General features: G+C 33.3%; 3 protein-coding genes across 3 annotated transcripts; 1 reads left to right on the top strand and 2 right to left on the bottom strand.

Moving 5' to 3' along the window:
• The first annotated feature begins 1592 nt into the window (after positions 1 to 1592).
• On the top strand, positions 1593 to 3577 carry LOC111878279 (14-3-3 protein 7). Its single transcript, XM_023874781.3, has 6 exons — positions 1593 to 1780; positions 2380 to 2686; positions 2769 to 2856; positions 2963 to 3072; positions 3163 to 3311; positions 3388 to 3577. The coding sequence occupies exons 1-6, from the start codon at positions 1708 to 1710 to the stop codon at positions 3411 to 3413; spliced, it is 753 nt and encodes a 250-aa protein (XP_023730549.1). The 5' UTR covers positions 1593 to 1707; the 3' UTR covers positions 3414 to 3577.
• A 182-nt stretch (positions 3578 to 3759) lies between these two features.
• On the bottom strand, positions 3760 to 6186 carry LOC111878278 (uncharacterized). Its single transcript, XM_023874780.3, has 3 exons — positions 5450 to 6186; positions 4208 to 4368; positions 3760 to 4115 (listed from the first exon to the last, which is right to left on the bottom strand). Exons 1-3 carry the CDS (start codon positions 6077 to 6079, stop codon positions 3893 to 3895), a joined length of 1014 nt encoding a protein of 337 aa, XP_023730548.1. The 5' UTR covers positions 6080 to 6186; the 3' UTR covers positions 3760 to 3892.
• Positions 6187 to 22954: 16768 nt separating this feature from the next.
• Positions 22955 to 25000, bottom strand: LOC111878290 (ABC transporter I family member 17). Its single transcript, XM_023874794.3, has 4 exons — positions 24861 to 25000; positions 24362 to 24697; positions 23438 to 23625; positions 22955 to 23352 (listed from the first exon to the last, which is right to left on the bottom strand). The coding sequence occupies exons 1-4, from the start codon at positions 24874 to 24876 to the stop codon at positions 23101 to 23103; spliced, it is 792 nt and encodes a 263-aa protein (XP_023730562.1). The 5' UTR covers positions 24877 to 25000; the 3' UTR covers positions 22955 to 23100.
• Positions 25001 to 25994: the final 994 nt, after the last annotated feature.

Below are 25994 nucleotides of genomic sequence, written 5' to 3'. Positions count from 1 at the left end.
CGCTAGCCTTGGTGCTTGGGCGCCAAGGAACGAATATGGGATCGCGAGGGCGAGGGTACGGATTTAGGAATACGCCACCCGTTGCCTAAACCGTCTATTACGGTTCCATTATGTTTGACGTATTCTTGGTGGGATACGTTATCAAACATTGATATCTTTTGTTATGATTTATGTTAACCAACGATATCTTTTGTTAGGCTTTGGGGAGTGTACGACATATAGCTCGTCATTTAACTCGGCAACCATGGCATACACCGTCCCCCGACGGCGGCATGTCGAGCAAACATGGATCAAACGACATTGTAGTGTTGAGAGAGAGAGAGGGAGGGAGGGAGGGAGGGAGGGAGAGAGAGAGAGAGAGAGAGAGAGAGAGAGAGAGAGAAGCTCTAGGCCATTTTTTAATTTTTTTTTTTCTAATTTTACCAACTTGACCCACCCCTAAAAATGGCATACTATTTATATTGTGTGACAAAATTTGAAGGGTATACTATTTATATTGTGTGACAAAATTTGGTTTCAAAGATGATGTGTCAATGACATGATATACACTTATGGTTCGTTGACCATTACTTTCTTTTGACAAGGCTTGAATGGAAAATAATGTAATAAAAAAATATTGTTCAACTTAAAGTAATGTAAAGACATTTTGTTGATTTTTATAGTATATCCAAATTGTGCTCTATTGTTGTATGAAATTATTTTCATTTCCTTTGTTTTATGAGTTTAGCTTATAATATAGTTTTCCAGTCATTTGGTAAGACTTAAATTACAAATACTAAATTTACATGCATTACATTTGATCATTTGGCAACATGTACTCTAATTACAAGCATACTTTTGGTATTTCACTTTTTATTGTAATTGCATAGTCATGGCATACAACGTTGCTTTCTTTCCTTCATTGACTATTTTTCTTTGAAATTTGAATTTTGCATCAGAAACTCAACAACATTGTACATTGTATTTCATTAACATATTACCAAAACATTACATCATGTTCATGCATTTCAACAAAAAATTGCAAACCAAAACAAAATACATAATACAACTTATTTATATGTGAAAGATAATGTACATGAAGCTTGTTGATGGACCTTAACAACCCATATACGAGCAAGACTAGAACTTTCGATCTGGATTCTTTGATGTTCATTAAGTGACGTTCAGGATGATCATATCCAGATAAACCATATTTTTCTAGGGCGGAAATGACAAATGTGTCAAAATTGGAGCCGTTGGGTATGCAAAAGAAGAAAAGCTTACCTATATGTAACCCACGGAAAGAGAAATCATTTAGGACAAAAAATTTAGAAATGACATAAATGAAATTAATACAAATCAAAAACTTAGAATAAAATTATAATATTCGCTGACCATTTTTTAAATTTAGTTATCTGAAAATGAAAGTCTTTATGTTTGAGAATGGTTTACAAAATGAAAATTATTTAAAAGAAGCGTATATATTCTTGGCTGTTTGCAAACCATGCAGATTGCCACCTGTAGACAAAGACAAAATGTTGTGATATTTTTTGAGAAATAAAGAAAGTAGAAGGACTAGAAAATAAATATAAAATGAAAGTGGACGAGATGCTGACCATTGTCCTCTCGATTCAACAGTCACCACCTCCTCTCTCTCTCTCTCTCTCTCTCTCTCCCTGCCTTAATTTCATCAGTTTTCCAACTGAAAACAAGGGTTTTGCAGACACCATGGATACGGAGAAGGAGCGAGATCGCCATGTTTACATCGCTAGAATTGCAGAGCAAGCCGAGAGATACGACGGTAATTATATTTACTCTCTTCCTTACTCTGCTATTTGCTTCATATAACCCCATGATTTTCAGTTTTGCTGGTAAATTGCACAATGGAATACCAGCGGATTTTTCTAGTTTAAGTTTCGAGGTGATTGTTAGTCGATTCAAATTGCAAATCCGTGTGTTCGTTTGTAGTTTTGGTTTTTGTGCTTTATGATCAAGTTTTAACCTCTTGTACTTCCATATTTTATGAAGATTCCTTGGGGCTTTTTCATCAGATTCGAGTTTTACGCATCTGTGAACTTAATTCACTGTTGATTTCCATGTTTCTGTACTATAATGATCACAAATCGAGAATTATGCACCTTCTAGTTATGGTTCCATTTGAGTTGTGGCTCGATTCTATATATCAGGACAATGCTGATTACATATCTACATCGATGTTTTGTTTGAATTCGCTCATATAGCCACATTGATTCTAATATAATCGTATCTATTTTTACACTAGATGAAAGTTATTTACACATTTTTTTCAAAAGCCTGTGTATATGACTAGATGAGAGAACCAAAACTTGATCGACATTGATGTTCTCACACTTTCTGAAATTTCCTTGTTTAATGTCTCAGAGATGGTTGAAGCAATGAAATCCATTGCAAAACTGGATGTGGAACTGAGTTTGGAGGAAAGAAACCTGTTGTCTGTTGGATACAAAAATGTGATTGGATCAAGAAGAGTTGCATGGAGGATACTATCATCTATTGAGAACAGGGAAGAAGGCAAAGGCCATGAACAAAATGTGAAAAAGATAAAAGATTACATGAAGAAAGTGGAAGATGAACTTGCAGTTATATGCAATGACATACTTGCAACAATCGATCACCATTTGCTTCCATCAACAAAATCTGGAGAATCTGCTGTCTTCTATCATAAAATGTATGTTTCTTTTGAATATCACAAATACTTTGCTAATTGACCTTTATGATTTTATTTTTTTTTAAAAGTTTAATATTATCAGGAAGGGTGATTACTTTCGTTACTTGGCTGAATTTAAAATAAGTGGAGATCATAAGGAGGTTAAAGATCAGTCTCTGAAAGCTTATGAGGTTATTTCATTTCTTCCCATTACTTTTATTTTATTTATTCATTGTACTTTAAAAATAAAATGCTATAATAAATAAATTAATGAAAGTATGTTGCTATTTCTTGAAGGCTGCAACAGCTATTGCTGCATCTGACCTGGCACCTACTCATCCAATCAGACTTGGTTTGGCTTTGAATTTCTCAGTTTTCTACTATGAGATATTAAACTCCCCTGAAAGGTTTAATCAATCTGTCATTAGTGATTAGTCATTTACCAATTTCTATTATAAATATAGTTTTATTTAACAAATTATTTTTAAACCAATCAGGGCATGCCACATGGCCAAACAAGCATTTGATGAAGCTATATCTGAACTTGATAACATAGATGAAGAATCTTACAAGGATAGCACTCTGATTTTGCAACTGATTAAGGATAATCTCACTCTTTGGACCTCAAATATTTCAGAGGAGGGAGGTAAACCAAAAAATAAAAATTATATATTTTTTATATAAATTTTTATAAGTTTCTCACTTTTTATAATTTTTCATAGGAGCTGGTGAACCTCAAGGGAGATAAGAATTAGCATCCGTCTGAGCAAATAAAGTAGCTTTTATGGTTCTTTCTTTCTTTTTTTTTCTTTTTTTTTTTAAATCCATGTTATGAAATTTCAATGTCTCAAGATTCTTATGTTAGATTTTTGTTGAATCTTTGGTATATACATATAGCTTGTATGTTTGTCACTTAGTTCCAGTTCGATGCATGGTAAACACAGTAAAAAAACACGCTCAATTCCAGTTCAATGCATGGTAAACACAGTAAAAAAACACAAAAAACACACAGTTCTAGTTCAATGGTAAACACAGTAAAGTTCAAAAAATATGGTTGTCTATTGTCTAATCATTATATTCTACTTCTAGCGAGATGAATAATAGTTTTTCACTTGATAATAATAAATACTTTTGGATTACATGAATTAATTTCGAGTTACAAGAGTTAAAAAAGTTCAAAACTTTGAAGGATTGGAGAGTGGAGACCTGGTCAGTTTGCTCATGTTTTTACTGCGGGGGTAAGATGGTAAAATTAGCATGGCCGTTGGCGGCGGTTGTGGTGGCGGCGGCGGTTGTGGTGGTTGTGGTGGTTGGTGGTGGTGGTGGAAGAGGGGGGATTGGAGGGAGTAGGAAGGACTTTAGGTGTTTGTAAAATTCTTTAGGTTTTTCTACAATGTAAGCGTGCCCTGTATTCTTTATCACCACCATATCTGCATTATCACCCAAATGCCTGCATTTTTTATAGAATATAATATATATTAGTCATTTCTCTCTCTCTCTCCTTTGACTTCAAAAGTCAAACACACACACTGAAAGTCAAACCTTTTTAATCTATAACCCAACTCCAAGGGAAAAACTTGATCTTTATCGCCCCATATTATCATTGTTGGTTGGGGTATTTTGGGAATTTCGGAAAGTTTACGGTCTTTGCATAGAGCATGAATGAGCTCCTTTTTCTCCTCTACGTGTTCTTTGTTCATCTCCTATATATACAACAATTTATGTTATGTGAAAAAAGGCTAAAATAATAATCATTTTTTTTAACTTTCCACGAAATAATCATTTTTTTTTTACTTTCCACAAACAACTATAAATTGAACAGTGAGGCGCCAAACATACCATCAATTGTTATAATGACACTTGTTATATATCAAATAAGGTTGAAATATTGGCAATTAATGTAAGGAGTTTAATTTAATTTAATTTAATTTTGTTTAACGAGAATTCTAAAATAATAATTCAAAAAGTGACCATTTTGTTATGAGGTAGAGATCAAAAGAAGAAAAGTATGGTGCACCATACTCTATTATCACTATTTAGTATGTAAATAGTAATGAATCATAAATGTAGCATTTAACTCTCTTTTTTCAATTATATGCCCATCTATATCTATAGTTTTTATATAAATTCGATTTTTGCATAAATTCATTACATAATGGAAAAAAAACATATTTGGTATTTTGTGGCTAATAGCTCTTATTCTTCAGCGAAAGTATATGTTTGTTCCAAAACATGCAATGAAAATGACTTTTTATTATCAATTTATGTAAACATGTTCCATTATGTTGCCAAATATTACCAATTTTTACATATATCTTAATTAAAAAGAAAACCATGTTATTGTTTAAAATTGACAAAAAAAAAAAAAAAAAAGAAGTTTATAACTGAAACGTAAATTGAAGATAAGTCTACCACGTTGAATAAATGAGACATAGGCCAAACGAGTTGAAAGACGTCTAAAATATATTCAAATGTCTGAGTATTGTTTTGATTATATATAAACTATATAATCATATTGTATATATTAACTATTGTTATATCATTGAGAAAAAAATACGAAAAAAAAACCACCATAGGCATTTCCAAGTACTTTTGTATATGGTCGTGATTAATTGATAATTAAATAATATATATTTTCTGAGTAAAATTGTTGCATTATTTAGGCTAAAATAGTTATTAGTAAGATTTTTAGTTATTTATTAAAAAATTTAGTTAAAAAAAAACACATAATTATACAAGGAATGAATGGAAGTGAAAAGGAGTGTGGAAATAGCGAAAACTTACGTCGATGAAGTCTACAAGTATACAGTTGGGAGTCTTCACCGGCGGCTTCACAAAAGTAAACCGCATCAACTCCTTCATCTTCTCCGGCGTCTGCGGCAGCAATATATCCGCCGCCTCCTCTAAAGTCTTCACCGGAAACAACCCTTCCGCCAAATCCTTCTCCTCCAAACACACTCCGGCACAACATATCACCACCCTCTCCACCGCCTCCTTAAACTCCGCCGCCAGACTATACGCCACAAACCCACCGTAACTCAGCCCCACCACCCTCATTCTCTTCACCGAGTTCGCCTCCATGACTCGGTACACACACTGAGCCTGAAACGACTCAGATCGTTCCCGGCGAGTCGTATACGAGTCGCCGAAGAACACCAAATCCGGCACGTAGACATTGAAGTGGTGAACGAATCGAGGGATGATATCCGGCCCCCACTGCCACATGGCGTTAGCTCCCAATCCATGGAGTAATAGCAAATCGGGTCGGGTTTCTTTTCGGGTTTTGGGTACCCAGCAATGAATGGTGGTGCCGTCGCCGAGGTCGGTGACGGTTGATCGGAGACCGAAGCTGGAGAAGGTTGATCGGAGGCACCAGTTTCTGGAGGCCGTGATACTAAAGCATTTTGTCGTCATGGCTGAAAGGATTACACAGAGTTGAGGTGTTTTGAGTGTGTGTGTATTTAACTACTTTATGTTAAATAAACAGAAAAAGTAAGTAGGTCAAATTGATTGATGTTTTTAAATCATATTCTGCATGGTATTTATTATTTTTAAAATATCTTTGACTGAAATGGTACTAATTTTACTGACATAACATGCATACTACAGCTAAATAATATTAATGATGCAATCATCAAAAAATATGTATTCATTTAAATAAATATATCTGGATGTATTTATCAGTTATAGTGTATAACTGTATATGTTTATTACGTCAATATTTAAAGTGTGTGGGATCAATGCATCCACATATTACATAGCCATTGCCTTGCCAATTGTCATCATGTAGGCCTCGAGCAAAGTGATAAATTAAATTGATACATAAAGTTCATAAATTAATATATAAAAAATTTAAATAAAGAAATATGTTATAGAATTTTAGAAATTATTTTTTTTAAATTATATGAAGTATTTTTATATTTATATTTAAATATTTTATAGGTGTTATTATTATTATTATTTTGAATGACAACCCATTATAATAATTGAAACTTATGTGATTTGATGGTGAGTTTTAAAATGTTTTATACTAAGTGATCATTTATAGACCATCTTATGATCCTTAAGTATTAAAATATTAAGTAAATTAACAATATCTTAATCAAATATTTAAAAAATTGCTAATTGTTTTTTTGAAAAATGATCAATGTCCTTGGAATGGATCGTCTCGGACTAAAAGGTTTTTGTTTTAGCAAACTAACAAATTATGGTCTGTAATTTTGGATTTTGAAAAAAAAAATCTGATATTTCAAATAAAAGTATGAAATCTAAAGAATAGTTATGTAATTTCGAAAAATACATTTTTTTTTGTTAAAATCTACCAAAAAAATGAAGAAACATAATAAAAAAAAAAGTTTATAAGATACAAGAGTTTAAAATTAGATATTCATTTGAAAAATGGTGATACACTTCAAAATGAAATTTTTAGACATAAATGGATTGAGTTTTTCTTTAATGAAACTAAATCCGTCTTTTAATGGTTGCAAAAGTTTTTTTGAAAAATTTCAGAAGTAGTAGTGTCAAATGAATATGTAATGGACAAAGTATTTATAGGAGTAAAAAAATAATAATAGTAATACAGTTTCTAAAAAATTGTCTAAACCGGAAGATTAGTTGTTAAAACATCAATCAACATGCATCCTGGGTTCGAGCTCTTTAATTTACAGGGCAAACTTAGTCTTCATAGGGATTTTCAGAAAAAAAAATTGTTCATACGTAACACCACAATAGCTAGTTTAAGGGAATCTAGTTTAAGGGAATCTAACTCCCAATATATATTATACAACAAATTTAAAGGAACATTCTGGAACTCAAGCTGAACACACGTTATAATTTCATTCAAATCAAAAAGCAAACGACTTACTATTCACAGAAAAATTTGGTCTCCCTTTATCTTGTTGGTGGAAATCTTTCTTTATCTAGTCTGTACGAGTGATGATCACACAAATCAGGTGGCATGTGCATTGAATTGATGTCATTTATCTTTTTGTGTAAGAATTTATCTTGAAAATTAATGCGATTCCAAAGTTGTTGATCTATTTTAAACTCTTTTTGTGAGTTATTTTTAAATGGCTCTACTTATGAAGCCTTTTAGAGTTAGGTTTCTTGATAGTAACACATCCAAACAATTTTGTAAACATTCGAATATGTAGTAGTTTAGATCAAGAAACTTTAAAATTAGTCATAGATGATAGATCTAACTTTAGAGCTAAAAAGTACTTCCATTTCTTTTCTAGAACATCTTTTTGGTTGAGCTACAATGATCGATCACTCTAGAAAGAACTATTTGTACGACCTATAGATAAGAGTAGATGAGAAACTAGTAAAGTTGGTTAGTATTTTCGGTCAACTTGGCTATATTTTTATTTGGATAATTAGTAATAAAAATTTGCTTCTTCTATTTCTAACAGATTTATTGTATTTGTGGAAAAATATTTAATAAATTCAAGTTTCAAAGAAACGACATTATTTTGTTTTAAAAGATCTCGTCCCAAAAAATATGTCACCTTTGGAATTCGAAGATATAAATATATTTCAAAAACGATGGTGTGGAGATTTCATTGAAAATTTAATCCAACTTGAAATGCAAAATGTTCATCTTAAACAAAATATCAATCGATAAACATGTTCGATGGAAATTGTGTTAGCTTAGATGAATTTTTAATCACCAAATAGGTTTAATTTTGAATATTGAAATATAATGTTGGTAATGATGTATAGCATACAAGTAGGGCTGGCAATTCTCGACATGACACACAACACGACCCGCGACACGACACGAAATAAATGGGTTTGGGTTGAGTTTTTCAACCCGCTAACCCGTCAACCCGTCAACCCGTTTATTAAACGGGTCATATATGGGTTTCTTAAAAAATAAACGGGTCGACCCGCCAACCCGTTTATATTCTTAATAAAAAAATTATTATATTTTTAAATGTATTTATGTATCAAGTATTAATATTTAATAAGTATTATATAATATATACAATTTATTCATAGACCATTTGATTGTTTTGACATTATTACTCGTGGTGGATGGTCTAAAGTCATAAGTTGTAACCTATAAGGTTAAGTCTGTAACATGTTTCTACGAATGTTTTTAATTTTCATTTGGATGTTTAAGACTTAAATATCTTAAATTTAGACCCACGAACCCAAATCTGACCCACGAACCCGCCAACTTGTGAACCCGTATAAATAAATGGGTTGGTGGGTCATATATGGGTTTATGTTCCAAACCCGCCAACCCGTGACCCGCCAACCCGTGACCTGTATATTTAAATGGGTCGTGTTTGGGTTGGCATATTTTGACCCGCCAACCCGCGACACGCCAACCCGAACACGACACGATTGCCAGACCTACATACAAGGTATGTGAATAAAAGTGTCGTGCTACAAGAAAACAATAGTAGTTAATATGTTAAAGTCCCAATAGGCGCAATTTGTCATCAGTCATACAAATCCAGCCAAATGTAGCCACATATATGACATGTCGAGTCTTCTATACCAAAACCATCAAATATCAAACCGAATCAAAGCCTAAATATGATCCCGTTAGAAATACTCTCTACACAAACCATTAAATATGTGTGGCCTATTTATTATGGATAGTAAGTTCGTTTGAGGATTGGTTGAACTGGTTAAGTTCCTTGCAGCTTCAATCGAATGTGAAGACTTATTTGGAGGTTGTTTTCTTCGTCTATAATAAAAAAAAATTAAAATTATTAATCAATTATTTTAAATAAATTACTAATTAAAAGATATTTTTATTAGTTATGTAAAATTATAATCGTTGATTCAAATAAATATATAAAAAAAAAATTTAATATATATTAGACTTTTTTTGTGAATTAATGAAAACAATAATATAGAATTTAAAATAGAGAATAAATATATTGAAAATAGCATCACATTAATGAGGAGATCTAATAAATTTAAAATGGAGAACTAATAGGTTGACACGTGACAACACATTAATTAAGAGGTCTAATATAGTGATACATAACAAAAGAACTACTCTTTTATTAGTAAAGTGATATATATATATATATATATATATATATATATATATACACTAAGCGAATGCCCGCGCGTTGCGCAATGGGATAATTATATAGTTTAGTATGGTTATATATGGTTTAATGTATTGTGAATTAAGCCATACATAAAACTTGTATGCAATTAAATAACATGTATATTTTTTGATCATTTACAGATTTTTTTATCATAATCAATAATGAATATTTTTTACTATTAGTTTAAAATTTAAAATGTAATTTTTATGTACACATTAGTATCTAATGTAATTAGTTGATGATTGATTAGATATGGATTCTCATTTGTGGTCGTTTATTTATGTTGAACCTCATACAAATACATATTTAACGACTTTTGTTAGTTTTACTATTGAATAGAAAATGGTGTCGTATTTTAAGTAAATATAAAAAATCTCATTCTCAAACTATTTTAAGATAGTGACATATTTTAAGTTAATATAAAAAATCATATTCTAGAACTAATGAAAAGAAAAAACAGAGCCAAAATTTTTAACTATAATAAAGTTGATTCCAATTAAAAAGTGCTCAATCGAAGATAATATCATTCAATAAACATCATAAGATATTACGTTATATTCAAATTACAGACATCATTTTTGTAAGAGTCATTCAAAATATATGAGACTATAGTGCCTAATACAACAATGTAATAACCAAATGACCCTAACATACTTTAAATGAAATATAATTATAATATATTATCTATGCAATTAAATTTCTGCACAACATGTAGGATTCGTCTACTATATGATATTCTTCTAATATATTATATAATAGTATAAACATTATATTTGGAAAACCACTTTGAGTCATATTGTAGTTTATAACATTAAATTTGTGATCTGGTGTATTTGACACACATTTGTGTATTTATATCTATATTATATATTTAAAACAAATATTATATAAACATCCAACCTAAATATTCATCTTCAAGTTTTCATTCTTCACCACGTAAACAAACTTTTGTTATAAAGCCAAAAATGGAATAAAAGACACTTAATTGTATGATCATGATATATTGTATTTTGATTGGGGTTTGTACAAAACATGCATGAACATATATTACTAATTTATCTATTGTTTTGGGTAATTGGAATAAGATAGCTTCAAATCCAACGTATCAAACGGATTACCCATTACTAAAGTCTAAAACCCAAAAACTCAAACATGTTCTAATACCATACAAATGCATGAGGTTTTAGCAAATTATTATCTCATATGAATTACCATTGATTATGTGTGATTAATTATTAAGAAGGTGAAAAGGTTTGGGAGTTTCAAATGCATGAGGTTTTAGCAAATTATTGGGAGGGGGGTTGGGTTTAAATGCATGACAATCAAGGGAAAATGCAAGCTTTATAAGTATGTAAGATATATATATATATATATATATATATATATATATATATATATATATATATATATATATATATATATATATATATATATATATATATATATATATATATATATATATATATATACTAGTTGTGAGACCCATGTATTACATGGGTTAATTAAAAAAAAAGTTAAATATAAAGGTCTAAATAATAGAGAACTTTAAATTTATAAGAAAATAAGAAAAATAATGAATTATTAAAATTGAAATGTTTTTATCTGTTAAATTTAAATAAATAAACAAAAGAAATTACTAAACTATAATTTAAAATTTTTGAAATTAGAAGATAAGCTCATTAATGAAATTGATATTCATTTATTATTATATTTATTGTAATTATTACCTTAAAATACTATATGAAATTTAATAAAATAGGAAACCACATAAAATAACATGTGGAAAAAAAATTAATTCAAAATTACCACAAATTGACATTTGTCAAATTGAAGGAGAGAATGTCATGTGGCAAAAAAGTTCTTTATTTATTAGGGAGATTATATATATATATATATATATATATATATATATATATATATATATATATATATATATATATATATATATATATATAAAAGAACGTTTAATCGAGAACATTTCTTATTACAATAATATTTGAGAACAAATTTTGACCAAATAGTTCTTTCTAGGGATAATGACTTAAAAGGGTAATATATTTTCTGATTTGTACACATTTAGTCACTAACCTTTTTTTCATCCACATTTACCCCTTCAACTTGTTAAACTGTACACATTTAGTCCTTATGACCGGCTACTCCAGGTTAGCCGGTAAAAAGGACGTAATATGGTAATATATTTCTTACTTTGTACACATTTAGTCCTTAATATTTTTTTTTTGTTGCAAAATAAGTAATTTTTGTATTTGTATTCATTCAACACTTATAAATGATTTCTTTAGGTTTTTCTCACATCTTAAGTAGGATAGCCATATGGTGGCGAGATAGGTTAAGGTGGTTCTGCTATATGGTATAGGCCAAGATACCTGGTGCTGATCGGTTGTAAGCTATAGGCACGGAGGCTCGAGAAGAGCGGTTGGGTTAAGCCGGCATGTCGACAAACCCTGAGTATTCCAGTCCGATGACTGATTGGATATGTTGTGTGTTGGCATTCCAGTCGGATGACTGATTGGGCCAAGGTATTCCAATATGATGAGTGTGGGTCTGTTATGCATGATAATACGTTTCTTGTATAGATATTTTGTGAAAACTCACTTAACTTTGTGCTAACCCAGATATTTATGTTTTCAGGCTTTATGGTTGATCGTGGGAAGGCGAAGACATGACTGTACACACTAATAAATAGTATTGAGGATTCCACGTTTTTTATATTACTCTGATTTTCGATAAATTTTGGAATAAACATTTTTTTGTTAATAATGGATTTATAATTAGGGAGTTTTGCGTTATTTAAAAATGAAATTTTTTGGTTGTGAAAATGAGACGTTACACATAAACATCAACAGCCGCACACACTTCATCAATGTGTCCTACGTAAGATGTCGTGAGAAAAACATAAACAAATTATTCATAAGTATTGAATGAGTACAAAAAAATGACTTATTTTGAAACAAAAAAATATTAAGGACTAAATGTGTACAAAAATATAAGGACTAAATATGTACAAAATGAGAAATATATTACCCTATTAAGTCATTTTCCCGACTAACCTGGAGTAACCGGTCATAATGACTGAATGTGGACAGTTTAACAAGTTGAAAGGGTAAATGTGGACGAAAAAAAAAAGTCAGTGACTAAATGTGTACGAATCAAAAAATATATTACCCTTTTAAGTCATTATCCCTTCTTTCTAATTAAAAACATAAACTAATATTAATATAAATAAAAAAAAATAAGTAAAAATTAATAAAAACCTACTGACCAACACCACTCACCACCCAAACAACACCACCATCCACCACTACCCGTCAATGCAACCCATCACCACCACCATCATCACCACTCGCCACCGCCAACCATAGCCACCATCCACCACCCATCACCACCACCACACCCATCCACCACCCACCACCATCCCCACAACCCACCATCACCACCCACCATAATCACCATCCACCCACCACCACCACCTACCTACCACCCACCATTAGGACCACAACCCCGCCACTACCATCAGTAACCATCCACAACCCATCACCATCACCCGCCACCACCACCATCACCACTGCCACCTCAACTACCCATCACCACCACCCCCACTCCCTACCACCACCCACCACCTACCACCAACCATTGACCACCACCATCACCACCAACCACCGACCACCACCACCACCCACCTCCATCACCTATCACCAACACCTGTCACCATCACCATAACCCCCACCACCACTACCTACCATCATCAACACCACTATCACTCACTCACCCACCCACCTACCACCACCCGTCTCTACCACCCATCACCGCCATCAATAGCACCCGCCATCATCACCCCCACTACCAACCAACCACCACCCACCAACATTGTGATCACCTACCACCATCATCACTCACTACCACCCTCACCTATCACCTACGAAAACCACCACCACCACTACCCTCCACCACCAACCACCAACCCACCTACCACCACTACCACTCGCCTCGACCACCCATCACCACGACCTGCCACCATCACCTCAACTAGCACCATCACCACCACCCGCCACCACTAACCACACTCATAACCATCATCACCACCTAACACCATCGCAAACCACTACCTACCACCACCACCACCACCCACTACCATCACCACCATTCGACATCACCCACCTATCAACATCATCACTACCAACCTACACATCATCCATCATAACCACCTGTTACCCCCACAACCCTTCACCTTCACCACCACCCCCACCTGTCACCTCCACCACCCTTCACCACCACCACCACTCATCACCTACAACCACCATAAACCAACTACTACCCAAGACCCCTATCACCCATCCCATACCACCACCACTACCACTCGTCTTCAACACCAACACCACCCACTACCTACAACCACGAACACCATATGTGATTAAATACGTATAATGGCATAAATCATGTGTGATTATATGTATTTAATCACATAAATCATATGTAATTACATACATATAATCACCGATGACTATATGTATCTAATCACATAACCACTACTCCCACCACATCCATAACCACCTACCACCACAAGCACCATTCACAACCACCACAAACCAAATATTACCCACGACCCCCATCGCTCACCACCCACCACGACCACCCGTTACTACTGCCCACAATCGTCCCCCACCTCGACCACCACCACAACCCACCATGCACTACCAATCATCTCCACCACACGACCACCACCCACTACCTACAACGACCAACACCATATGCGATTAAATGGATATAATGGCATAAATCGTTTGTGATTATATGTATTTAATAACATAAATTACACGTGATTAAATACATATAATCACATATGATTTATATAAACAAGATTCATTTTCAAGTTTTCCATTTAATAAATTTTCTCATGTACTTAATCATATTTGATTATATTATTTAATCACTTATGATTAATATGAACAAATAGTTGTTTTTTGCGTTTTTGATTCAATGGTTGGTCTCTTGTATATAATCACATATGATTATATGTATCCAATCACATATGATTTATATAAGACAATATTCTTTTTTGTCCATATAAATCATATGTGATTAGATACATATAATCACATATGATTATAAACACAAGAACAAGTGATTGTAGTGGTGGGTTGTGGGTGGTGGAGGTGGGTGGTGGAGGTGGGTGAATCAAGAATGTGAAAACAACTATTGAATCAAGAAAAATATGAAACCATATGTGATTTATATGCATATAATCACCTATGATTTATATGGACAAGATTTACTTTTGCGTTTTCAATTTAATAATTTTTTTCATTTATTTAATCATATTCGATTATATGTATTTAATCATATTCGATTATATGTATTTAATCATATATGATTAATGTGAACAAATATTTGTTTTCATGTTCTTGATTTAATAGTTGTTTCCTCGTGTATATAATCAAATTTAATTATATGTAGTTAATCACATATGATTTATATGGCAAGCTTCGTTATTGAAGTAACAAAGCGAAAATGAATTTTGTCCACATAAATCATTTGTGATTAGATACATATAATCAAATGTGATTATATGTGTTTAATTACATATGATTTATATGGACAATACTCAATTTCACGTTTTTGATTCAATCGTTCGTCTTGTGTGTTTAATCAGATGTGATTATTTAATCATATATGATTTATGTAGACAATATTCATTTTTATGTTTTGATTCAATAATCATTAGAATGTATTTAATATGAGAGAAATTATTACAAAAATAATTATTACAACAATTTAATTTAAAAATAAATAAATAAATTATACATCAAAAAACATTTTTTAAAAGCCTCAAAAAGTCCTTTTCGCGGCTTGTTGTTAAGCTCAATGCTTAGGTCAGAGTTATGGCTTTACCCCTTCTTAATCTAGTATTGCTACTCTTCTTTAGGAACAGACCAACAACCCACCACTGGAACTCGCTTTGCTCTCGCTCGACTCACCCCTGCCTATCTTCTTCCAACCATAGTTCACTTTAAGAAACATCCTTCATTCACTACAGTTGGAACCTCACTGACCTTCTCGGGCAGTTACTCTCAGCTTGGGTCTCCGCTAGCTTGACCTTTCCCTTCCCTCCCAAAGTCCGTCGGGCCGATGACAACATGCGACAATCATACCAGGACAAACGAAGTAACTTTGAATAAAAAATCTAGATAATAAGTAATGGATAAATAATTTAAAAACAATTATGAATTATGCTACTACTTGAATTAAAAAAACGTTTTTTATAAACAAACTTTTTTAAAATCTCTACTTTGGTTATATTTTTCTAATATATGTGAAAAAGATAAAGTAGACATATACATTGTATGAAGTAAATCATGTAGAGTTTATAGGCTTTCATAATTCTATTATTTTATATTAACACTCCGGACTATCAAAAAATCATTGTTCATATTGGTTGAGTGGTTACATCAAACTTTTTAACAATTTATGTAACCTATTTTTATGAGTATTTTATTGAGTCTTTATCCCCAGTCATAACCTCATCTTTTGAGGTATAAAAAAAAAAAAAAAAAAAAAAAAAAAAAAAAAAAAAAACTCGCCTGAGAATTCAGTTCCAGTCATTTCTTCTTCTCCTCCTCCACCAACATATCAAACAACCTTTGAACCATGTACACCTCCATAACTTTGTTCAGAGTGATGAGTGTCAACAAAGGCAGCGACAATGCCCGAAGAAACCAGAGCTAGTGGTCGGCGAAATGGCAGTGACTCCATGATTCCCGATAAGATATTAAACCTAATAGCCACATAAGTGCGATTCGACGGTGACTGTGACATTGGCCGGCGAAACAAAATCTTATGGCTATCTTTAGATCAGATGGAACGAGATTTGGATAAGTCGTGATGGAGCTTATCGTCTGGTCTGGAGGTGCTTCATTCTCCGTGTACAAGATATGGTGACAAAGACATGGTGCAGAGGGTGAAATCGGCAACAAGTGTGTAACATCCCAAAGTCAGAATCAAGAGTTCAAGGGGTAAAGTGTAAGTTTGGAAAAGAGGAACTCGGCGAGTAGGATCTGCAACTCGTTGAGTCGAAGCGTGTGTCGGGCACATGTTAAGTGACCGGACTCGACGAGTCCGTGCTGGAAGGAGAAACCCTAATTCCTGGGATTTGCACCTTATTTAAAGAATGATATGCCTTCATTTCAGCCTCTATCTTCCCTGAGTTCTCCAAAGAAACCCTAGATCGTGAGAGACTCCATTGTTGAGAAGATTGAAGCTTGGAAGAAGAAATTGGTGAAGAGAAGTTGGAGGAATTTGAGGATAGCATCAAGAGAGCTTGTGGATCTGAAGTCTACATCAGTTTAGACTCATCTCTAAGGTAAGAGGACCTTACCTTAAGCTATTTCTTGTTATTTCATCCATGGTGTGTGATTTGGGGTTCTTTAGCATGGTTGGGATCTATTTCGGGTATAGAGACTAGATCTGAGGTTGCAACTTCAAATCTAGGTTGGTTTGGAGTCATGTAATCAGAAAGTGATAGCTTTGGGGCTTGATTGAGAGTGTCCTTGACTTAAACCTTCATTTTAGCTTGATTAGAGCTTGTTGAGCCTTGTATGCACGTAAAGTTGGAAACTTTACGTGTGAATTTGGCCCTAGGAGTCCAGATCTATGTATTGGAAGCAATAGAATGGCATGTGATCATCTAAATGAAGATATTACGTATGGACTCGGCGAGTCTGGGAGATGACTCGGCGAGTCCGACTAGATATTAGTCTTGAGTTGCATAGTAACTCGGCGAGTCACATGGGTGGACTCGGCGAGTTGTATGAAGATGGGCAGGAACTCGACGAGTTGGAAGAACAACTCGGCGAGTCTGTTCTTGGACTCGGCGAGTCTGGTCGTGGAACCCTAACCTTTTCTGGTTGAGCTGTGAATCGGTGAGTCGATGGATGATTCGGTGAGTTGAGCAGGAAGGGACTCAGAGCTTGTTCGACTCGATGAGTCTTGGGGAGACTCGGCGAGTTGAGTGGTGGCATGGGAGTTTCTGAGCATGGGGACTCGACGAGTCAACGGGTTGACTCGGCGAGTAGAGTCAACCAGGAAGGTTGACTTTGACTGAGGACTTTGACTTGGACCAAGGGTTGACCAGTTTGACTTCGAGGGATATTTTGGTATTTATTGGTACTTATTGGTTTTGGTTATTTGGTAATGTTCAGTGGTGGAGTTCGTGTCGGTGGTCGAAGCAGCGTGATCTTATTTCTTTAGTCGACAGTTGCAGGTGAGTTATCCTCACTATATCGACAGGGTCTAAGGCACCAAGGACGGCCCTTTATCGGATGGGAATCCGGGTAGTTGTTTGTTATGTTATTGCTTTGATATGTCTGCATCCTGGTAGTTAGGATGGTATATGTTAGAGACCTGGTTAAGGTCGGTATCCTGGTATATAGGATGATGCTATGTTAGAGACCTGGTTAAGGTCGGTATCCTGGTATATAGGATGATGTTATGTTAGTGACCGGTTAGGTCGGTATCCTGGTTAGTCTGTTGATATGTTATGTGATCTGCTAGATCGGTAGATTAGTTGTGAATTGCTATATGATTATATGTTTATGTGCACATGGTTGTTGGATTGGGATTGGGTTGAGGCGGGTCCTGCTTTGAGTTGTAGGCCAACATACCCAGGGCGGACCGGTTAGACCAAAAGCCCGGCGAGCGGTCTTGATAGACTGAAGGCCCCAAGAGGGCGGACCAGACGTGCCGAGGCTCGAAGAGTGGACCAAATAGACTGAAGGCCCGATGTGGGCGGACCAGTCATACTGTAGACTCAGAGAGTGGACCAGGTGGGCTGAAGGCCCGGTGTGGGTGGACCAGTCATACTGTAAACTCGGAAAGAGAGTGGACCGGGTGGACTGAAGGCCTGGTGCAGGCGGACCAGTCACACTATAGACTCGATATGCATGGCTGTTCTGTTATGATATGATATGATATGATATGTGTATGCTACTGTGGTTGGTATTTTGGGGGTAACTCACTAAGCTTTCGGGCTTACAGTTTCAGTGTATTGTTTCAGGTACTTTAGGAGATCGTGACAAGGAGAATGCGTGATCGTACCGCTCCTCAATTTTATGTTGATGTTCTGGGATACTCTGATAATAAATGAATTGAAAACTTTTTTGTAATAACTTAATGAATATGGGTTGTTTTTGAAAGGTTTAAATTGGTTGTAAATTTTCACGGTGTTACAAAGTGGTTGTGCAGAGACCAAAACGATACTTTGTTGGTTTGAGATGCAATTCGATGGTGGCCGATAAAAGTATATCAAGATCGAAGAGGATAGCATGAGATGGTTTCTGACGAGCGGAACGAGTGGTGGTGAAACGGGGAAGTGACAATAAGATACGTTGAGAGTGAAAAGGCAGATTTTCGACGGCGTGTCAGTTGTTTCCGGCGGTGGTCTGGTGGTTGTTTGACGGTGGTCCGGTAATGATTTGACGGTGATCCTCCGATGGAGCAGATGGTTGAAATATGAGACTATAGTTTAATAGAATGGGATGGGATATTTCAAAATTTTCCAGATATTAAATTAGTAATTAAATTTTCCATATATATATATATATATATATATATATATATATATATATATATATATATATATATATATATATATATATATATATATATATATATATATATATATATATATATATATATAGAGAGAGAGAGAGAGAGAGAAGGAGGAGGAGGAGGAGGAGGAGGAGAGAGAAACATCAACTATAATAAATAAAGATCAATTTTGTCACATTCAATCTCTTGTGAGTTTTGATACTTGTCATTTTGTAATATTTTTGAAATAAATAATATCCACATGTCAATTTTTAGGGTTTTTCAAATTTTAAAATTAAAAAACCATATAATATTTATATATTTATATATGTAAAGTATTAAATGTCATACTAAATTGCAATTAATACGTTTCTTTATTTTCTTATTTCAAGCTTTTATTTTAAAAAATGTTTATTTTTTACATTTTAATATTTAATCTTTTTTTAATAAACCCGTGTAATACATGAGTTTATATCTAGTTGTTGTAATATAAGTAGGATCATATAGTTATCCAATCTTTCTTTTGGAGTAACAATAGAAGTAGGAGTCGGAAAATCAATTGGGTGGGTGGCCTACTAATGTGAAACTAGTAATTTGATGTTATGTGGTTTTTTTTTTTATTTGTATGTTTTATCTTCGTTAGTGTTTTGTTAACGTGAGTCTATAAAATCATTAAGTCGTTTAAAAAAATTGTAAAAAATAATAAATAAGGGATAACATGTAAACTTGCATAAAAAATTAACAAAATTGAGAAAGTGTTTTTTTATTTACCTTTATTGTTGGTGTGAAACTCTAACATTTTCGAACACCTAATTGGGAATCAATATTCATATCTTACATATAGTGGTTCAAAATTTCGAATTGACCTTGTTGCTAGTTTGTTTATGTTGATGATATCTTTGCAAGTAATTGTTAATGTTGTCCAAATTAAAATATATATTGGAAATAGATCTGCTTATGCTAATCAATCTTATGGAAATAATTCTAGCTGAAATAGTTTGGGTGGAAATCGATTAGTTAGAAATAGGTTTGAGGCTGGAAGCAATCAAGTGGATAATATTGTTAGACTCTAGAGATCGGACACGTCATATCACTTATCTGATGAATAAAATTGTTTTGTACACAAAAAAATTGGGAGCTAGTCAACATATTCCTCTAATGTAACAACACAAGGGGAGCTAGTCATTATTTTTATCCAATGTATAAAGCACAGAGGCTAAATAGTCTGTATTTTCCTGTAATGTACCAAATACAACTATTTATGGTGAATATAACTATTGTTTACAAAACACAAATGGAATCTAATCAGTTAGTCCTCCCAAGTACAAACACGGTCTCTCAAAGGTATAAGTGATGTGGCTACATGTAAGGATGATGTTCATAAAATGAATGTTCAGATTTGTTATTGTCACTTAATTGTTTGAAATTAGAATCACATAAGGAGTTGTTAAACAATGTAAGGGTGTATCTGATTTCGAAAAAAGGTAACTTGAGTACTAAGAATCTAAGGATAAAAAAGGTAAAAAAAAAAATACTTCATTCTTTTTTGGGTATGCCTCCCACGATATCACTTCTAACGCCAATGTCAGGCCTTTTTGACATTAGGGGTGTCAAATCGAGCGGTCATGTCATGTTTTTGTCTGACCTGACAAGGTTTTATGTAACATGAACACGAAACAATGTTGTATTTATTGTTATTAACACGAAAAATAGTTGATTAAAACACGAAAAATATAATATAATTCAATTATTAATTTATTTAATTCCTACTTAATCACATATAACACGAAAAATACGACAAACACATGCTAACTTGTGTCAGTTTCGTGTCGAATTTTAAACACGACACGACATGAATACGTTTTACATTTGACACGAACACGGATTCGAATTTCGATTTCGTCTCAATTTCGTTTCGTGTCGTGTCGTGTCATAAATTGACACCCCTAGTTGACACATAAACACCATCACCCATGAACCTACATCATATATGCTCAATATTTTAATTGTTAAAAAGCAAAGAATATTTGAAAATATATGTCAGATTAAAATGTGTTAAGAGAATTTGGTATTAGAATAATGAAATCTGCAAAAACATATGATTGTAATGATAAAGATTGTACTTAGCGGATGTGGGGTATATTAGAATAATGAAATCTGCCAAAAAAATTAGATCAAAACATTAATTGTTTTCTAAGAGTGAAAGCATGTGGATAAATAAACATGTTTAAAAATCGAAATACATCCCAAACATCGCCAACTAAGTAAAAAAGTGTTGGTCCGTTTTGTTAGAAGAGAGAATATTTTATAGTGATAAGATGGTATATGGTGGGAGTATTTACATCGAGATATCTATTCTTGATACAAAATAGACATTTCCTACTCTCAAATATGGTGTACAAAGTGTTATGCCTTGGAACTTCTGAGGGTGATGCTGCAAAATCCATTTGCATGACTTCTTGTGTATTTGCACAATATAAAGAAGGAGCATGAAGGCACTGTAACACACATTAAGACGAATAAGCATGGTCAGTTTAAGATCTTATTAGTATCCATCAGTTATGCGGTAAGATTCAATTTCATTATGACATATAACATGAACTGTTTATCATACTGAATTGTTTGTAACACATATCATTTGCAACTTTAAACATCTATTAAGAGCTTGTGATGATTAAGAGTCATAGACATTGTCTACCTTAAAAGGAAATCCTTAGGAACCATGCTCTTTGTGGTAGTTATCGATGGGCAGAACCAAATCTTGATCTTAGCCTATGGAGTGGGCAAGACAGAGCGTGAGGATGTGTGGACATGGTTTTAATAAATGCTCCATGTATCTATTGGTGATTTGGAAAACTAAGTAATTGTATCTTACAAATCTAAATCCATTAAATAAGTTGTTGTACGTGTATTCCAACACACATCACAAACATTGTTTAGTTGGGTTTGTTTGAGTATAAATCTTGATTACATCAAGTAAAGAGGCCTTAGTGTTCAACGCACCATGTTCATTCTTATGGAATCCGACTAGATAACTACCCTTAAACTTTTTCCAATCCTAGAGTTGGAATTTGATAATGAATATGCACCATGTTCATCCTTATAAAAGACCCCAAGGGTAGCCTATGATATTTGTATGAAAGACCATAAGGGTAGCTCATGACCATTGTATGTTAGACCATGGGGATAGCCCATGACATTTGAAGGAAAGACCATGGAGGTGGCCATGACACATGGTTGTAAGACCCTGGGGATGGCCCATGGCATTCCAGGAAAAGACGAGGAGTAGCCCATGACAATTATATGTATGGTATGTGGTATTTTGTGAAAATCATTAAACTTTGTGCTTACAGTTTTATGTTTGTGGTTTCAGATACTTTCGGTTCAAGGGGAAGAGGTCGACATGATTGTACCACATCCACCTGTGTTCCGCATGATTTAACTTGTTTTGTACTATGATAATTATATGACATGTATTTATACTCTGATGGGATTTTCTAAATTGATGAATGGTTATTTTGATCGATTTAAAGAAAAAAAAAATTCACTTATAATATTTGGGACTTTACATCATTCCTTTCAAAAAAACATGGTTTTATTTTGTTAAACCAAATTGAGATTAAATGAACTCCACTAGCTATATGGATAAATAGCAACTAATTATTCAATCCAAGAAGACTTAAAACAGAATTACAGGAACTTCGGTGCTAGATGAGTCTTAATTGAAAAGGTTTGCAAATATCACATTTTGAATACAAATCAAGAGCTGAGATCAAGAAATCTTCTTGCCATAGGATGTTTAGCTTCAGAGAGTTTCTCTGAACTCAAGACTTCAACAATTTCACCACCCACAAGCAAACAAACCACATCTGCAATCCTTTTAATTTGTTTGATGCTATGTGAAACCATAACAATCGTCATCCCTTTACTCTTCAATTTCACCAACACATCTTCTATGTTTTGTGTCGATATTGGATCCAATGCACTTGTTGGTTCATCCAACAACAAAACCTATACAACAAAAGAGAATGATATTTTGGTAATTTTACATAATTACTCTCTTTACCACAATTTAAGCAAAAATAAAGCGAATTACCTCTGGCTCATTGGCTAATGTTCTAGCAAGTGCAACTCTTTGAGCTTGACCAACAGATAGTTCGTTGCCATGTTTATTGAAGAAAGATGAGTCAAGATCAGCAAAAGTCAGCAACTTGTACACTTGTTCATCACTTATTTTCTTTCCTTTAAGTAGTGGCCCATATCTTATGTTGTCTGCAACTGTACCTGTTTTAGAAAATGGTTTAAGCTCTAAATGTTACCCAATCATCAATCAGATTAGTGTTTTTTTTCTTAGTAAATGATAAATGGATAAATGATATTTTTGGAACAAGTGTTAGAAATACTATTTATTTTCTGAACCAAATAAATGGTCTAGATAAGAATAAAAGACTTATTTTAATTATTTATTGAACTGATGTTCAACAAAAAGGTTATCATTTACTCGTATTTGAAAACTGTTACAAAATTTAACCTAAAAAAAAGATAACACGAATAACGTTACATATATAGTTATATTTATTTAATTACAACATGATTAATAATAGAAATCGAACATAATATTTAATCCCGACATTATGCAATTTTATTCCAAGTACAAATAGCAAGATTCCATTGGATGTTATTAGTCATTTGTTTAATCGCTTTTTAGTTCCCGATAGTAACAAATGTATGCATTAGCATAAAGAAAGCATAATTAATTAGCACAAATAAGAACATAAATGATCACTAATGGATAATACTAAGTTCTGAACAACGAAGACAATGAAATAGAGAAGATAAGTGGATTTCGTTTTGTTACACATGTATCAAAGTGATGATCTAATTTGACACATGAGATTAAGCTCTTGCATGATCGATTAATGGGGTTAACCCCTTGGATCATATATATATAAACTCAATAATAGATCTTAATTAGCTTCCCAATCAGTAAAACAATATTAGAATATGATTCAATTAGTACCTTCGAACAAAACTGGAAGCTGAAACAGCATACCCACTTTCCGACGAAGCTCAAGAACATCAACGCCGGTGATATCTTTTCCGTCAAGAAACACCGTTCCTGAAGGCGGTTCCCACAGACGATTGAGTGCTCTTAGCAGCGTTGACTTACCACCACCACTCGGGCCTATGATCCCCATGATTTTGCCTCTTGGTATCTCCAGACTCACATTTTTAAGGATTGAAGCTCCTTTATCTAAACATCTTGTCAAATTCTTCACTTGAATCTTGCTTTCTGATCCATTAAATCCATCGTTTTCGTTTACGTTCACTGATAGTAAATGTTCTCGTGCACCATCTGTACATTTTTAAATGTCAAATCCAGAAAAACAGTGGACAAATTAAGCGATCCATATGGGGTCCAAATTACTAAAAGCATCAAAGGAGTTTGGTAGAATTACAGATTGAACATGAAGTTTAAATTACAATGGAATATTTGTAACAAAATCGCTCTTAGTTACCTTCAAAGTTCTCCATTGCAAACGGACGAAAAGGGTATATAGTGCGATCTAACTCATGACTCACCAGTTATATAGATGCTAGATGCGCAAAAGGCCTTGCTGCATGTCAGTGGATCATTTTTTAAAGATATAGGACCTGCCTTGCTGTTTCACTTTTTGTCTTGAAAATGCCACATCATATGACACAACTCTCTCTCTCTCTCTCTCTCTCTCTCTCTCTCCTCTCTCTCTCTCTCTCTCTCTCTCTCTCTCTCTCTCTCTCTCTCTCTCTCTCTCTCTCTCTCTCTCTCTCTCTCTCTCTCTCTCTCTCTCTCTCTCTCTCTCTCTCTCTCTCTCTCTCTCTCTCTCTCTCTCTCTCTCTCTCTCTCTCTCTCTCTCTCTATATATATATATATATATATATATATATATATATATATATATATATATATATATATATATATATATATATATATATATATATATATATATATATATATATACTTTGGTGCTTATTTTTTGTATGGCAAAATGTTTGCGGTCTGCGGACCACATTTGTAGACCTCTGCAGTAGAAGAGATGAATCAAACGTCTACAGTCTGAAAAAAAAATTGTTTGTTTTTTTAACATCTACGGACTACTAAAAAAAACTGAAATCTAAATAAATTTGTTTTTTTTAAACTTCAAAGTGATTTTTTTTATATTTTTATGACTTTGTTATAAATAATTAACGAATCTAGATTAACTTTTATGTATTATTGTATAAAAAATAAAAATAAAAATTGTATGAATTAATGTATATATTTGATAAAAACCAACAACTTTGGTTGCAAAGTTATAACTAAACATTATAATTAGTGATCAAAGAATTTGATACATAAATGGATATAAATAAACTTCGATTTTTGTCAATTAAATCACTAAAAACGTACCATAAATATTTTCTCAAGAAATTGACGATACTGTGTTAAATAATGTTTTACAAAATTTGGCAAAAAAAATATAAGAATATATTATTATTTTTTTCATATTTATATAAACAACTACAACGACTATTATTGTAATAAATCTTTATTTATAAATTTGTCAAAAATATCAGGTTTGTATCGTCGAACGTTTTTTTTTAAGTTTGTAATTTTTTCAATTGTTTATCAT

Source organism: Lactuca sativa, chromosome 6 (genome assembly GCF_002870075.4).
Source record: "Lactuca sativa cultivar Salinas chromosome 6, Lsat_Salinas_v11, whole genome shotgun sequence".
In the NCBI taxonomy this organism is placed as follows: Eukaryota; Viridiplantae; Streptophyta; class Magnoliopsida; order Asterales; family Asteraceae; genus Lactuca; species Lactuca sativa.
The sequence above is the reverse complement of the archived record's forward strand: the minus strand, read 5'-3'. Positions and strand labels throughout refer to the sequence as shown.

Excerpts from the sequence above, each read along its gene's own strand:
- LOC111878279 (XM_023874781.3), top strand. The coding sequence starts at position 1,708 with ATGGATACGGAGAAGGAGCGAGATCGCCATGTTTACATCGCTAGAATT. Across the intron at positions 2,857-2,962 it reads AGTCTCTGAAAGCTTATGAG|GCTGCAACAGCTATTGCTGC; the intron begins GTTATTTCATTT and ends TATTTCTTGAAG. Across the intron at positions 3,312-3,387 it reads AAATATTTCAGAGGAGGGAG|GAGCTGGTGAACCTCAAGGG; the intron begins GTAAACCAAAAA and ends AATTTTTCATAG.
- LOC111878278 (XM_023874780.3), bottom strand. The coding sequence starts at position 6,079 with ATGACGACAAAATGCTTTAGTATCACGGCCTCCAGAAACTGGTGCCTC. Across the intron at positions 4,369-5,449 it reads TACTTGTAGACTTCATCGAC|GAGATGAACAAAGAACACGT; the intron begins GTAAGTTTTCGC and ends TTGTATATATAG. Across the intron at positions 4,116-4,207 it reads TTGGGTTATAGATTAAAAAG|GCATTTGGGTGATAATGCAG; the intron begins GTTTGACTTTCA and ends TAAAAAATGCAG.
- LOC111878290 (XM_023874794.3), bottom strand. Across the intron at positions 23,626-24,361 it reads GCTTCCAGTTTTGTTCGAAG|GTACAGTTGCAGACAACATA; the intron begins GTACTAATTGAA and ends TTTCTAAAACAG. Across the intron at positions 23,353-23,437 it reads CATTAGCCAATGAGCCAGAG|GTTTTGTTGTTGGATGAACC; the intron begins GTAATTCGCTTT and ends TTTGTTGTATAG.